This window comes from Lathyrus oleraceus, chromosome 3, assembly GCF_024323335.1.
Source record: "Lathyrus oleraceus cultivar Zhongwan6 chromosome 3, CAAS_Psat_ZW6_1.0, whole genome shotgun sequence".
Lineage (NCBI taxonomy): Eukaryota > Viridiplantae > Streptophyta > Magnoliopsida > Fabales > Fabaceae > Lathyrus > Lathyrus oleraceus.
In genome coordinates this window covers 5,643,008-5,659,649 of record NC_066581.1, presented here as the reverse complement: position 1 = coordinate 5,659,649, position 16,642 = coordinate 5,643,008, and the positions used below count along the sequence as shown (strand labels likewise).

Sequence of the window (16,642 nt, the reverse complement as noted above, 5' to 3'; positions counted from 1 at the left end):
TAATTTGTATATATGTGATGTTTTTATATTTGCTTGTATGATATAATCTGCTTGTTGTGCTTGGTGATCTCTGAGTGGTGAGATAAGTTCTAACCCGAACTTGAGTGCAATTAAGATAGGAGGATGGTATAGTCATGTTCGACTTGTATGGAGTAGTCCTTAATAAGTTGGCTTGAGATCCATCTGCTCAGTGGAGACTCTTTTAGATTTGGAAATGTCACACAAGTATTTATGGTTAGGCATTACTATCTCTAATTTGGGTCCGAGAAGCTGAGGACCGTAGAACATTTACCCCCTCTTTGCCTATTTAGGACGTAGTGTGGAGACTGTTCAAGTGTAGACTTGATAACAGTTGTTATGCGATACTACACTCAGACGAGTTTCTCTTGAGAATATTATGGGTCGATGAGTCAGTCATCTTAACCTGTAATATCCGATAAATGGAATTAAGACTCTGGGAACTTTTTAGAACATGATCTACAGATTTTTATCCTTAGTTCATTCCTTTGGGATGGTTCTTACCCAGACTCCATGCTCGTGACTCACAACAAACCCTTGATTCTTGATTGATCCAATCAAGTCTTGTCAATATTAATGGAACTTGGGTGTTGATAAGGTGTAAACCATAATCCACCAAAATGGATGATTGATCTTGACAATGACTTGATTCATCCCTTGACCTTTGTTTGTTTTCCTTGTGTGTGATCCCTTATTTGTGATTGTTGCATTCATGCATTCATACGCATCATAATATTCATCACACGAAAATGTTGAGGAACTGAGGTTTTATTTGCAAATATTTTCAGACCATGGATTATGGACGAAGGAACACTAAGAAGTACAGTTTCAGATGTCCCGACTTAAAAGAGTTAAGGAAGCTAGCATATTTTGTATTAGATCCCTTGGACTTCAATCAACGTCATGGGAAGCTTCTATCTATCTTGTTTGCTGATGTAGTTGAAGGACTCTTGAGTGTGTTGGTGCAGTTCTATGATCCTCCCTACCGTTGCTTCACTTTTCCTGATTATCAGCTTATGCCTATGTTGGAGGAATATTCTCATCTTTTAGGAATACCGGTTTCTAGTAGAGTACATTTTAGTGGATTGGAAGAGATTCCCAAATCTCATCTTATTACTGAAGCTCTTCACTTGAAGAAGTCTGAGATAGAGGTTCATTGGGTGAAGAAAAGAGGATTGTTTGGGTTGCCATCTGATTTCCTCATCAAGGAAGCTATTGCTTTTTCTCAAGCCTGTAGTGTGGATGCTTTTGAAGCTATCTTTTTGTTTCTCATTTATGGATTAGCTTTGCTCCCTAACATTGACAGTTTTGTTGATGTTAACGCCATTAGAGTTTTCTTGATTGAGAATCATGTGCCTACTTTGTTGGGTGATATGTATTTCTCTTTGCATCTAAGGAATTCTAAGGGTGGTGGAACTATTGTCTGTTGCATTCCTCTTCTGTACAAGTGGTTTATTTCGCACTTGCCTCAAACACCTGCTTTTGTGGAGAACAAACAATGTCTACGGTGGTCTCAGAGACTTATATCTCTCACTAATGATGATATAGTTTGGTATGATCCATCTTTAAGCAGTTTGGATATTATTGATTGTTGTGGTGAATTCTCTAATGTGCCTCTCATTGGTACACAAGGAGTAATTAACTATAACCCTGCTTTGGCTCGTCGTCAACTTGGGTTCCCCTTGAGAGACAAACCTAATAACACTTTGTTAGAAGGTCTTTTCTATCAAGAGGGTAAAGATCCCCAACATTTGAAGCAGAAGATTGTGCATGCTTGGCATAATGTGCATAGGAAAGGAAGATCTAGGCTTGGTCCGTGCAATTGTGTGGCTTTGGAAGCTTACACTCTTTGGGTGAAGAAGAGAGATTTGGAGTTTAAGATGCCTTATCCTTGTGAAAGACCTATGTCCATGGTTGTGGTTGAGCCATTAAGTCTCCCTAACCAAGATGTAGAGGAGTTGGAAGACGCGCTCGCCAAGATGAAGCAAGAGAAAGATATGTGGGAAGAGAATTTCCATGCTTTGAGCAAGAAGCATGAAGACTTGCAGTTGGAGTCTAAGGAAAAAGATTCACTTATCGAGCTACTTGAAGACCGAGTGACAAAGAGACAGAGAGACCCGGAAGTTTCATCTTCTAGTATACCTCAGCCTTCCGTTTCTTGGAAGAAGATTGTTGATCAGGTTGTCCTCGAGAAGACTTAGATTAAGGCTTCTTTTGAGACCGAGATCCGTCGCATTCGAAGGAAGTACGCTCCTTCAGCTAGGTCTTCTAACATTGTTGTTAGGGATCCTTAGGATGACTAGTCTCCTTTTCTCTTGTATTTTTGATTTGGTTTCTGAAATTGTACTCAGTGCAATCCTTCCAATTATATCAATGAAATGAGATTTTTGGTCATATAAAAAATTATTGCAATTGTTGATATATATATATATATATATATATATATATATATATATATATTCGAAAATGATATAGTAAGTTCCTTGAAAATAAAAATAAATAAACAAGCATTGCATTTCATGCATCATTTGCATAAGCAGGTTTCTCTTTCGCCAGATGTCTCATTGGTGTTTCTTATGTGCTTTAGCCAAGCTGACTCATCGGTACAATACTCGCGCCAATCGTATCAGAATCATGGAACATTTGAAGCAAGAGAACAAAGAACTGAAGGACGAGATCGCCCACCTGACTGCCATGATGGAGTCCGTCTTGGCTGCTCAGAGCCAGTCTTCTCCAACACCCGTAACTCCTCCTTAGAGGACAATTATTTCAGAGGTGGATACCTCTACCATGCTTGCTGCTGCCGCTCAATTTGCGCCTGCTATGTCTGTCGAATTACCATGGGAAATGCCGCCTAACTTTTTTCCTGAAGGCTTTGCGCCTACTTTTGCTTCCATGTCGGCATCTAGCCAAGTCATGTCTGTGCCACCTCCCATTATGCACACCTTGCCTCGTGTAGAAGACACAATTTATCATTTCGAACCGTCTGAGGGTCTGGATGTTTACGAGAAAATGGATGAAATGAAGGATCAGTTTCTTGAGCTGTGCAAGGAGTTGAAGACACTAAGGGTAAAGGATTCGTTTGGGAAAAGTGCTGCTGAGTTGTGTTTAGTGCCAAATATGAAGATCCTGATAAAGTTCAAAGTTCCTGTCTTTGAAAAGTATAAAGGGAACACATGTCCGCTCAGTCATCTAGTGATGTATGCTCGCAAGATGTCTACCCAAACTGACAATGATCAACTGTTGATTCACTACTTCCAAGACAATTTGGCCGGTGCTACTGTAGCGGTGTATTCGTCGCTATATGATTTATTGATTAAACCATAAGCAAAGCATACAATGAATTCGAGTCGCCACCGCACTTTTATTTATCCAAAGGACTGGCTAAAAAGCGAACAAAAGCCTAAGAAGTTTTACGCGTAGAAAACTAATGAAAAGATCAGAGAGTCTGGGTAAGGGGTAAATTACGCAATGGGAAGGTGTTAGGCACCCATCACGTCCTAGGTACTCCTAGGGAGCCCTTTTCACACTTGTTGTATATATTGTTATTTGTTATGAAATATTTATTGTGCAAACATGATTGGGATGATGAGAAAAGAATATACAATTTTTATTGTTTTTGTGTTCGAACGGATGAACCCGTTGCCTACGTACCTTCCATCAAAGGTAAGGATCAAAACGCCGTAGTTCGGCTAAAAGATTTCCAAAAGTTAGTGGATTCAATTTTAAACACAAGCCTTAAGGTCTTACGTTATCCACGGGAGAAAACTCAACCTTATACAAACAACAAGTCCACCATGTGAGAAAAGCTTCAACTTGCTAGTGAGGGGTTAACCCTATAATAAGCAAGGAAGACTTACAATTCAATCAACTAAGGACAAATAGGTGAGATTAACATCAACCAACTAGGATAAATCAAACCTATGACTAATGTATGAAAGCTTAACAAGAATGGACAAAGCCACAAAACAATTGAATGGGTGAAGTTAATTGATTATGATTATTCACAAAAGGAGGGTCAAAGTATGATTAAGATTGATTCAAAAGAAGTATTATGAAATGGAGTTTGAAAAAGTCAAGGACTTGGGGTCCAGGTTTTTAATTTGAAAGCATGAAGATGTTTGCACAATATTTATCTCAAGTTTTGAAAGCAATGTGTGAAAAGGTTTAGGACAAAATGGATGAGTGGATGAAAATGGAGTGTAAAACTTCCTAGAAGGTTCACCTCTTGAAATCATATAGAAGATGACTCAAGTGTGTCCTTTGGAATAGGCAATGAGCAATAACAAACAAGCAAAGGAAAGGAAGAAAGTCAACAAAAGCGGATACCGGATGCCAATCACTGGACTTATACCAATCTCCTAAAACAAAACCGGATATCAGAGGCCACTCTATGGACTTATACCAATCTCCTCAACAAAGGAATAAAAAGTGGATACCGGATGCCAATCTATCTGGGCTTATACCAATCTCCAACAAAAACAAAGCAAACACTTGGATGTCAGATGCCAATCTATCTGGGCTTACTCTAACCTCCAACATATGATCATGGGAAAACAAATGCCAAATTACACGGACTTACAATTGCATCCTCACATAAATCAAACAAATGCATCAAGCAAAGAGAATATGAGTGGCCAATGAAATGGTCTTATACTCACTTCCATATCATAGGAACAATGGCCAATGAATGGTCTTACAATTGTCCTCCATGGGCAAACAACAAAGATATGTCACAAAGACAAATGAGATGATCATGCACTAATGAGCAATAAATGATGATAAATGCACAAAGCATACAAGCAAACATGTGCATATGAAATAAGCAATCAATCAAAAGAAGTCATTCAGCACACACTATAACCAAGCAATAAGGCTCATACAAAAGGGTTAGGCATTGAAGCCAACTAGAATAGGGTTACTGGTGCTCTTAACCTTGACATTAAGAGCCAAGGTGAAGCAGATGAAAGGATATGAGGGGTGTGCCTCATGCTCTTATCCCCGGTCAGGGAGAGCTTTAAATATCAGAAGGTGTGGGAGTTCAGAAAGATGGAACTCTCTCCACAAGTTAGACTCGATAGATCTTGGGTTTTTTACTCACTATGCATCAACACAAGTAGTGTGAGCAAGGTGAGTGACTCACAGAATAGTAGGAGATAGGCTACATATCTCTTTTGTCTACCAATTGCCTCACATGAGGTCTTTACCTGCTTGGGACAAAAGTAAACAAGCAAAAACATTGCCTCTTAAGGAGGACTTCAGACAGTTGCCTGGCCAAGTAACAGGCCAGGTCTTCCAGACTACATGAAGAAAAAGGATTCTACCTCAATGCAAATGCTATCAAGCAAAGCAATGCAAGTTCTCAAAGAACTATAAGCAACTAAGGGTACCTGAAATCAATCAAATAAAATCAGTACACAACTCAAATTCAAAACCAATATAAGATAAGGATTGACACAATCAGTCAAATGTGCAATGCACAAAGCTCAAAGCATATGAGCTAAACATCCTACAAAACAAACAAGTTAGTTCATGATAATCAATCAAACTTAATCAACTTGCATAAAGCTCCTTGAAGCATTTGCTTCTTAACCTGAAAAACCAAGCTTAAACATGAGCAACAAGACCACTAGGACAAGCCTAGGGTCAAAAGGGGATAAAAAATCCAAAACAGCAAGTGAAAGCCATCCAAAATCAATTCCAAACAATTAAGAAACAAACCCAAGTGGTTTCATGTTCATATCATTCATCATTATCATTTCACAAACAAATTAGATCAAAACATGTCATATAGAAGCTCATAGAAGTCAACAGAATGATTCAAGTCAAATCCAATCACAAACATTTCAATAAATCCTCAAATAATTCATGATCAAACATCATCCATAACATGATAAACATACCAAATTTCAGCTCATCTGGATCAAGGGAAGTAGGTCAATGAAAATCAGAAAGTCAAAGCAAGTTCAAGCAAACTCATACAAAGCATCAAAACATGCACCAACTTCAATAAATCATAAAACAGTGACAACACATGATGAATGAATGGGACTAAAACCATGACAAACTTTAAGATGTCTACAATTCACATGTCAAATTTCAAGTCCATCCAATAATGCATGAGGATTTCACAAATCATATAACATCATGTGTCACAAAAAGTCAACAAATGACCAAACAGGGGAGAAAATTCCAATCAAATAGGAAATGCCATCAATAATTCCAGAAACATTCACATGTATTCTCAACATCCACAAGTATGTTCATGCAAAAATCCAGACCATTTTGAGTTCAATAAGCATGGTAATTAAAATCATGAAGTTGGACATGAATGGTGTGACACAAATTGTCACACCTCTATTCAAAAAATCATATCTCATCAACCAGTAATGATAAATTCACAAACTCTACACCAAAATCACCATGAACATGTCTAGTTTAAGCACAAAAAATTTCAGCCTCATTGGATTAAGTATCATCATTTCACAAGCAATTTGGCAAGGCATACATAAAATGGACAACATGAACAAACCCTAGCACATTTTAAAATCCACACATGCAAAAAATCTGGAAAAAACATCATAAAAAACTAGAGGTCATGAGGAGCATTTCACAAAAAATCCCATCAAATTTGGATTAAAAATGAAGGACTTATGAATTTTGGAAGATTGGCATATCAAATGAAATAAAAATTGAAAAAATAAAATGATTTAAATAATTATTAAAACCGGCAGTGGTGTTTTTGTAATATGGCGTTCATTTAAATGGAACGCTGCGTTCCAATTAGACTGCATGGCACTCAGTGATTCGTTACATGGCAATGGAATAGTGACAAACATGCAGAGAAAAGCCAAAACGCGCGCCTGGGTTCATAATTTAGGGTTTCTGGGCAGCAACTTCATAGTGTTCATCAATGGAACCCAGCAAGAACATTTTGCAATTAAAATCCACAAATGACATACCAACATGTTCATCTAATCATGTACATCATCAAATCAACAATCATTAACACTAATTTGAACTAACAAGGAAGCATCGAGCAAAAACACATTTGACCAACCAAACTTCAAAACAGTGTTTCTCTCTCAATACACAACCATTTTTCACGATTCAAAGTTCAAAATAATCAGCATGGCAAGATCTTTAATAAGCATGTCAACATTTTAAGAATAGTGTGATTCGAATTTTTACCTAATCTGCAAGACAGTGATGATTTGGTGGTTGTTTGGCCGTGATTAGTAGAAACAACAACTTCTTGATGCTCCAGATGATGGATGAATGAGTATTGAAAACCCAGCTGCCTTGATTCTAGCTCCAAACTCGAGCTGCCATGTGAGAAGCTTAGTAGAACAGTGCTAGAGAAAGGATTTACAGCTGAGAGATAATGCTTGCAATGGCTTCCAAAATATTGGTGAATGATGACACGATGGACAATAGCAAGGGTTCTTTGAAGATTTTCAGAAAAAATTTCAAATGGAGAATGAGAGTGTTTTGAGAGAAAATGAAGTTTGATCTGTTTTGGTGAAGTGTGGCTAGGGTTTTTCCATCAGAAAAGTGAAATATATACTCTGTTTAGCATTGCATAACCTTGGTTAGTTAAGTGGTAATCACATTTTGCTAAATGAAGTGTTTTGGTTAATTGATGAATTTCACTTAAGTGTTGCATGTGCATGAGCTACAGTGCGAAATGGGCCCAAAACCACTCTCCAAATGTGATTTCTGAACACTTGCAATTGGTAAAATGCATTGGCAAAGCTTATTTTGAAAGCTCATTTTTCACCCCTCTCCTTTTTAATTCATGCCACTTGAAAAAGGCCATTTTGATTGGTTGATTTTTGGTGAATTGTGATGAAGGATTTGGATAGAGCGCATCAAATATGACTTGTAGCAAAAAACCTCACTCAATTTGGCCAAATGGTTTGGAAGATATGCCACTTTGAAGTTCAAAATTTTTTGAGAATGATTTGATCATAACTTGCCAACCACACATGAGAAATGAGTGTTCTTGGACTTTTTGGAAATGGGAGAACAAGATCTTCAACTGTCATGTTGGACAAAAATTCATTTGAGGCTTGTATGATGATGTAAATTTGAGGGGAAGAACTTTCTATTTTTGGCAAATTCCAATTACAGGTCAACTTTCTATTTTTGGAAATTTCTTGTCTGACTTCAAATTCTTCACTGTGGATGTTTGACATGTTATATGAGGCTTATGTGGACATGAATGAGACCTCTCAGACCAATTCCCACCATCAAATCACTGATTAAATGCACAGTTGACCACAGTTGACTTCAGTTGACTTTGCTAGGGTTTTGGTTGACTGAACCATGTTCTGATGAATTCCAAGCCCCTACCACTTGATATCTTGATTCAAAATGATGTCATAACTCATATGAACTCTTGATGAATGATCATGGTGCCCAAATTCTTCAAGAATGGCCACCATCCACTGTTCAATGAATAATTTGACTGATTTGACCTAGCTTGCTTCATTTGCAAGTAACATGGTTAGATGACAATATTTTTGTACCTTTGGTTAATAGATAGATGAAAAGCAATGATACACAAACGCAAAACATGCTTGGTGATCAAGAACCACACTCACAAGATAACCCACCCACTAGGAGGGAAGCAAAGGTGCACAAAGATCCTTGAGGCAATGATATGGTATGATATGATGCCATGAGGGATCTTAGGGACAAAATTGGGGTCTTACAGCTGCACTCCGTTGATATATGGGGTTGGACAGTGCAAGCATTAGCACTTTCAACGACTTGGGAGAGGCTTTTGTTAAGCACTATAAGTACAACATGTATATGGCGCCTGATAGAGACCAGTTGAGGTCTATGTCTCAGAAGGATAAGGAGACATTCAAAGAATACGCGCAAAGATGGAGGGAATTGGCTGCTCAGATCACTCCTCCCTTGGAGGAAAAGGAGATGACAAAGATCTTTCTGAAAACCCTGAGTTCACTTTATTATGAACGTATGATTGCTAGTGCCCCTAGTGACTTTACCGAAATGGTAAACATGGGGATGAGGCTTGAGGAAGGAGTCCGAGAAGGACGATTGTCAAAAGATGAAGCATCGTCAAGTAAGAGGTACGACAGTAGTTTTGGGAAGAAAAAGGGCAATGAAGCTAATGCAGTAACTAGTGGGAGGCAGAGGAGGCCTCAGATCTGGAGGAGTCAACCATCCCGTCAACATCATCATCAAGTATCTTCAGTCATTCCAGTATTCTCTAATAATCATTCAACACTAGTTTAACAACAACAACGTCAACAACAACAACCGCAACAACGAACAAACACATACAACAACAACAATACCAACAACAATCATCATCAACAAAACTTTGAGAGGAAGAAGGTCTCTTTCGACCCGATTCCTGTGTCTTATGCAGAAATGTACCCATCTTTGGTTCTCAAGAACCTACTTCAACCAAGAAACCCGCCGCAGATTCCAGAACCACTTCCTTGGTGCTACAAACTTGAACTCCGTTGTGCTTTTCATCAAGGGCACCCAGACAGGATATAGAGAACTGTTATCTGCTCAAGTATGAGGTTGAGAAGCTGATGAAGAGTGGAATGGTGTCCTTTGAGGACCGAGCGCCGAATGTGAAAGCAAATCCATTGCCCGCCCATGGGAATTCTTCTGTGAATATGGTGGATGGTTGTCCTGGCGAGTTTAAGGTTTTTGATGTTCGCTTTATCCGAGGTCCTTGGTGCAGATGCATAAGGACATTTGTTTGGTAAGTGATTGTGAGCATGACCATGATGGTTGTGCTGTTTGCAGTGTTAATTCAAGGGGTTGCGAGGTTGTGAAAAGGGACATCCAACGACTGATGGATGAAGGCATGATTCAGATTGTTCAACCCCTTCATGTAGATGACGATGTAAATGTCATAGTGCCCATTTTCAAGCAGCCAGAGAGATTGGTAATTCAGTATGACAGCAGCAACAGTAACAATGTCAACAATAGATCAGTATCGCTGTTGGTTATACGATTAGCGGGCCCAGTCCCGTATTCATCTGATAAAGTTGTTCCATATCAGTATATGCTACAATGATGAAGGATGGTCAAGAGGTCCCGTTGCCTACGACTAGTTCTGTGGTGAGGATTGCTGATGTTACCAAGGTGACTCGCAATGGTCGGTTGTTTGGGACGGTGTTCCCAAAAGATAAAGAAGAATCAGTTGTTGGTAAGAAGGTGGAGGTGCCTTCCGTAGATCCCATTAGTGCTTCAAAAGGTAAGTCTGGTGAATCCAGCGATTTGAAGGCTAATGATGATGATGGGGTACTTCGATTGTTCAAGAGGAGCGAGTTTAATATGGTGGAGCAGCTGCTCCAAACCCCCTTAAAGATCTCAGTGTTATCTCTGCTCATGAATTCAGAAGCACACAGAGAAGCACTGCAGAGAGTTCTAGAGCAAGCATTTGTGGAACATGATGTTACAGTGGATCAATTCGATCATATTGTGGCTAACATCACTTCCTGCAACAATCTCAGCTTTTATGATGAAGAACTCCCTGAGGAGGGCAGAAATCATAACTTGGCTTTGCATATCTCCATGAATTGAAAAGAGAATGCTTTGTCTAATATGCTAGTTGACACCGGGTCTTCGTTGAACATGCTGCCAAAGTCAACTTTGTCAAAGCTATCGTACCAAGGAGCACCTATGAGGTATAACGGTGTAATCGTCAAAGCTTTTGACGGTTCACGCAAAACAGTTATTGGTGAAGTGGACCTTCCAGTTAAGATAGGTCCGAGTGATTTTCAAATTACTTTTCAAGTAATGGATATCCACCCGGCCTACAGTTGTTTATTGGAAAGGACATGGATCCATGAGGCGGGAGCTGTTACCTCCACTTTCCGAGGATGATGTGAAGGAAGTCAAGATTGGGTCTCGACTGTGTCCAGATGTCAAGAAGGGGTTGATTGATCTTCTTTGAGAGTATTCAGATGTGTTTGCTTGGTCCTATCAAGACATGCCTGGTTTGGATTCTGAGATTGTGGAGCATAGATTGCCGTTGAAGCCAGAATGCCCGCCAGTCAAGCAAAAGTTGAGAAGAAGCATCCTGATATGGCTGTGAAGATCAAAGAGGAAGTGCAGAAGCAGATTGACGCCGATTTCCTTGTGACCGCTGAGTATCCGCAATGGGTGGCCAATATTGTTCCTGTGCCGAAGAAAGATGGAAAGGTCTGCATGTGTGTTGATTATAGAGATTTGAATAAAGCCAATCCGAAAGATGATTTCTCTCTGCCACACATTGATATGTTGGTAGACAATACTGCTAAATTCAAAGTTGAAATTCTGGTATCAGATATGAGATGTCAAAGGTAATGTCACGACACTAATATCTGAACAACAGATGAAATATGAACAAAATAAAAATCAGGAAACAATTGAAAAATGAAACAAGCAATTGTTAACCCAGTTCGGTGCAAACACACCTATGTCTGGGGGCTGCCAAGCTAGGAAGGAAATCCACTAAACATAATTAGTTCAAAGACTCTCAGCAAACAACTTCAAGTTACAGTCTTTTCACCTAATCTCTACCCGTGTGATTTCTATCTAAGAACTCTTAGACATGAGACCCTACTCACTCCCCCTCAATAACAGCAGTGATACTAGAACAAATGCCAAAAAGAAAGAAGACACACTTCAAGGACACACACTTGATCTTACTTAAAATCTTCAATCAAGTAAAAAAATAGACTCGTACTTCAAAGCTTAGAGTGGACAAATTACAACTCAAAAACTCAGTCCAATTCACACATCAACAAGATGGATGAATGGCTCACAATTCACAAACTCACACAAGACTAAAACCCTAATCCTCACTCACTTCACGTTCGTATTTTCTTGTATTCGAAATAGGGTTTACAAAGTCTTTAAATAGAATCTTTCTAAATGAGCCTGGGCAGCATGAAACCCTAATTCTATTTATTGCGTATTCCCTAAGAAATAACAGCGAATCATTCCTTTTTGGGAAACCGAATATTTTGGCTTTAAATAGAATTACTCCTTAAATAATGCATGCAATCTCCCCATAAGCACACAAAGACTTGCACGAAAAGCTCAACAACAAAATACATAACATTCAGGCTGAATGTTCTGTATGCACATGTCGTAACATCGGGTCTGACATCTTGAATAAATCCTGCACAACCATATCAAACAACCTGCAGAACGCTGATATCACATGTCAAGACTACAAGCGTGACTTCTTGTGATAACACTAAGTTTTACCAAAATTGATGCCAATTCATAGAACCAACAAACTCCCCCTTTGGCAAATTTTGGCTAAAACAAACAGCAGATCACACGTTCACAAGAAATCAATCAGAGCATAAGTTCAGCAGCAGAAGTAAACATACACATATTACTAGCAAAAATAACAACTAGTAAACACACAAGCGCTTGTACTCTCCAGAACATAACAACTCCCCCTTAAGCCAGTCCACAACAAGCAACAACCACATTGCTTCACACAGACAGAGCATAGAGAATTCTCCCCCTGTGCCAAAAAAAAACACCAGAATTCTCCTCCTGTATCAGAGCAACAACAATACTACAGCTACTTCCCCCATTTTTATCCAAAAGAGACCAAAGAGACAAAATAAATGTCTATCTAGTCATTAACCGAAATACCAGAAGTTAAAGAGTTACATCACCAAGTAAATACACAGCTGTAAGAAAGCTGAGAAACAAACAAAAAAACAAAGAAATCCACCAAAATAACAACAAAAAACCAAGAAAACCATCAAAACAAGAGGGACCAAAGCCAATAGAGCTACTCAGTAGAGCTTGAGTTTGCAGCCTCTTCATCAGCACTAGAAGCAGAATTGCCACTTGCATCATCATTTTTAGCAGACCTCTCACTAAAGGTGTGGGCTTCAGCTTCTTCTTCAACATTATCACCCTCAGCCTGCTCCAAGCTTGCAATCAAGGCTTCCAAAGATTGTTTTCTAGTTGTGTCTACCCTAATCCCTTCACCTATCTCTTTGCATGTCTCCTTAAGCTCAGCAATTGCTCCAACTTTTGAGGCTGACCACTTCATGGCAGATGTCATGACAATATCCTCGACATGACTGCCTTCAAAGAGTTTGTAATGCACAGACAAAGCTGGTTTTCTCCTACTAGGTAAATCATTTGAGCACAGAATACCAGGATGTTGGTTCAAGATAATTTCACAGATCATAGAGGGAAAAGTAATTGGCAGCTTAACTGCATTAGTAGTTGCATGCTTGATGATTTGATCAAACATAAATCTACCATAGTCAAATTTCACTTTTGTTCCAACAACAAAAATAAACCTCCCAAGAGTATTAGCAATAGTAGAGATATGGTTGGTAGGGACCTAGTTAGCATCTCCTATTTTATGCAGGATAGCATACTTGACAGTCAACTTCCCAGCAGAAAGATGCTTTTTAACAGGCCAAACTTTCACCTGCCTAGCTGTAATCTCCCTGTAGACCTGATTGTTTGTAACTTCCAATTCTCCTGCACCCTCATTATTGCTTCCTAGAAAATTATTAATAACAGTATGAGATAATGTTATACACTTACCCCTCACATACACCTTGCAGAACTCTTTGTTGTTCTTATCAGAAATATCCTCAAGAATATTAACAATAAATTCCTTGACTAAACCTTCGTAGCATTGAGAGAACCCAACAACAATCTTCAAAAGCCCAACAACTTTTATCAAGTCCATGACCTCCTTGACATCAACAACGTCTTTTCCCAATTCCCTTTCCACAACTACCCTTCTCTGAATCACAAATTTCCACTTAGCAGTTCCATCCTCAAGATGGAAGGAGATGTTATCCAAATGAACAGCAGGAACATTAACAAGAGACTTCCTAACAGTAGTTTTCTTCGTAGGTGAGATGTCAGGGACATCTTCCTCAACATCCTCTTCAGGCTCAGAATCATCTTTGACCTTCCTCTTCTTTATTTCAACCTTGCTCCATGGTTTGGAGGGACCAATACCAATAGTCTTCTTAGCTTTTCTAGCTGACATAAGTTCAACCACAGATTTTCCTTTGCGAGTCTTCATGCGTTTAGCCACGCTTGGCTTCATGTGATGAATCAAGCTTTCCTCTTGATCATCAGAGCTACCATCATCTATATCAATCACAATGTTTGCATCATCATGCTTCTCATAGTGGGAAGCATTAGCAGTGTTAGAGGCCACAAATTTCCCTTTTTCAGACACGGTTTTCCCTAGAGAGCGCAACCCTTCAGCAGCCAAGTCCTTTTCAGAACTGGAGGAATCATCACCCTTACCACTAGGTTGTTCAACCTCAGGAGAGGGATGCATTTGAGCAAGGGGAGTAGAAACTCCCTTCACAAAGTGGTCTTTATTAAGAATTCTAGTAACTAGGTCTCTTATAACATGATCAGTATAGTGTGTTCCTTCCTTAGAATTAGTGACAGGAGTTGAACCAGACGAAATACTAGAGGGATTACCTTGTTTGGAACATGCAGAAGCGGAGACATCAATGGAGATGGGTTGGTTCAAATCAATGTCCATGCTGGGAATAACAGAGAGAGGAGAAACATCCAAAATCTCATTGTAAGACCCCAATTTTGACCCTAAGATCCCTCATGGCATCATTACATTGCACTTACATTGCCTCAAGGATCATAAGCATCTTGGCTCTTTGCCTTTGGGTGGGATCTCTTAAGATTTGGTTTGAGATCACCAAGCATGCTTGAATTGTATATTATTGCTTTTCTCATTTTATTCACTAACCAAAAGCACAAAAATATGTCACTAACATCTTTTGTTTGTAGCTTGAGCAGTCACAAGGTCTAAAGCTTCTAAGAGATCCTTTGTGTAATAATATGGTCAAGAGAAGATGAAAGTGTAACACCCCGATAAAATAAGATAATTATTTAAATTGAGTTAATAATATATTTATTAATTTAATTAAATAATTGGAATTTTTATTATTATTGGAATAATAATTATTGGAATATTATTGGGATTATTTTTATTGTTATTATTGGAATAAAAGTAGAAATCAGTAAAAAGGTTCCATTTGGTAAAAAGAGTTATTTTTCACGTGAAAAGGGAAAAGAGGCAGAAAAGTGGAAAAGGGCAAAGAAAGCCAGAGAACAAGGGTTGAAGGAAGGAAAAGCTTGAAGCTCAGAGATTTGCCGGATTAACTCAGGTAAGGGGAGTTTATCATCGTTTAATGGGTATTATGGGATAATATGTCATGGGTAGTGATAAACCATTGATTGATCTCTGAATTGGATGATTATGATGAAATTGTGAAATATTGGATGAACGAAATTGGGTTATGATTGAGAGGAATTCGTAGGAATTAGATGTAAAAATGTTAGATTTTTGTGAAAACGAATAGAGTATCATTCGTGTTAGATGATATGAACAATTATTGTGAAAAATTGGACTGTGGAAGGTTGAATTGGATAGATCTCGTAGCAGAGAAAGCCATAGCAGATCTGGAAGTCTGGTTTCTGGTCATACGCGTATGGCACTAGGCAATACGCGTATGAGATGGCATGGTACGCGTATGGCACTAGGCAATACGCGTATGGATGAGGAAGATGATGTTTTGAACGTAGTTTGGTCTCTGTTGGTACGCGTATGGGAAAGTGGTACGCGTAGCATACGCGTATGAGATGGTGTTACGCGTATGGGATTTGGCTGAGGAATGGGCCATACGCGTATGGGACTAGGCAGTACGCGTATGGGCAGGATTGTGATTTTTCTGTGCTGTTGTTGTGCAATTTTTGGTTGTTCAGCTGAGTAATGTGATTTAGCTGATGTACGATATATTAGGGATCATTTCCCGTTGTTGTGAGTAGTATAGGTATTAGTAGAGTGTACTAATACTGTGGTTGTTATTTGGCATGATATGATATGCTTATGTGATAAAATACTGATGATGTGTGATGGTATGCATGATGCTGTGAATGTATCAGTTATGTGTGCATTTGTGAATAGACTGTTTTATGGCTTAGAGTGTGAGCATATATCTATTCTTGAATTGTTGTTGATGATGTAGCATTGCTAGGTGATTAGCATGCATGTTGTGGCCTTTATGGTGGTAGCTAATTCCCATGGTGAGGAATTAGTGATGAGTTAGTGTGAATTGTTGTTGATGTTTGCATGCTAGGTGAATTAGCGTGCATAGCATGGCCCTTGGGGTGGTAGCTAATTCCCATGGTGAGGAATTAGTGATGTGAGTCACTAGGTCTCAAATGAGTGGGACTAGTGAGCTTGGTAGCCGTACCTGGATTTGGTCGGTGAAGTTGAACTATATGTTCACGAATAGTCGGTACCGCATGCATGGAGTCTCATTGCATAATATATGTGTAGTGTATAATATGAATGGATGTATTCCAATGTTATACATGTGTTGTGTTGGCATTGAGCATGAGTATGATTTGTGTTGATATTGAGTATGACATTTGAATTGATGTGCCGTTACCGAATGTGTGATGTGATTAGGGTGATTAATGTGTTAAATTACTTAACATGACATGATATTTTATAATGCTTGTTATATCGATTGAGGAACTCACCCTTACAACTATTTTTCAGGTAACGAGCAGTGATTGAGTAGAAGCTAGTCCTGGGAGT

The 16,642-nt window shown here is 38.9% G+C and overlaps 1 protein-coding gene across 1 annotated transcript; it reads right to left on the bottom strand.

Moving 5' to 3' along the window:
* Positions 1 to 12,814: 12,814 nt before the first annotated feature.
* Positions 12,815 to 14,560, bottom strand: LOC127128797 (uncharacterized). Its single transcript, XM_051058169.1, has 3 exons — positions 13,591 to 14,560; positions 13,419 to 13,545; positions 12,815 to 13,292 (listed from the first exon to the last, which is right to left on the bottom strand). The coding sequence occupies exons 1-3, from the start codon at positions 14,558 to 14,560 to the stop codon at positions 12,815 to 12,817; spliced, it is 1,575 nt and encodes a 524-aa protein (XP_050914126.1).
* Positions 14,561 to 16,642: the final 2,082 nt, after the last annotated feature.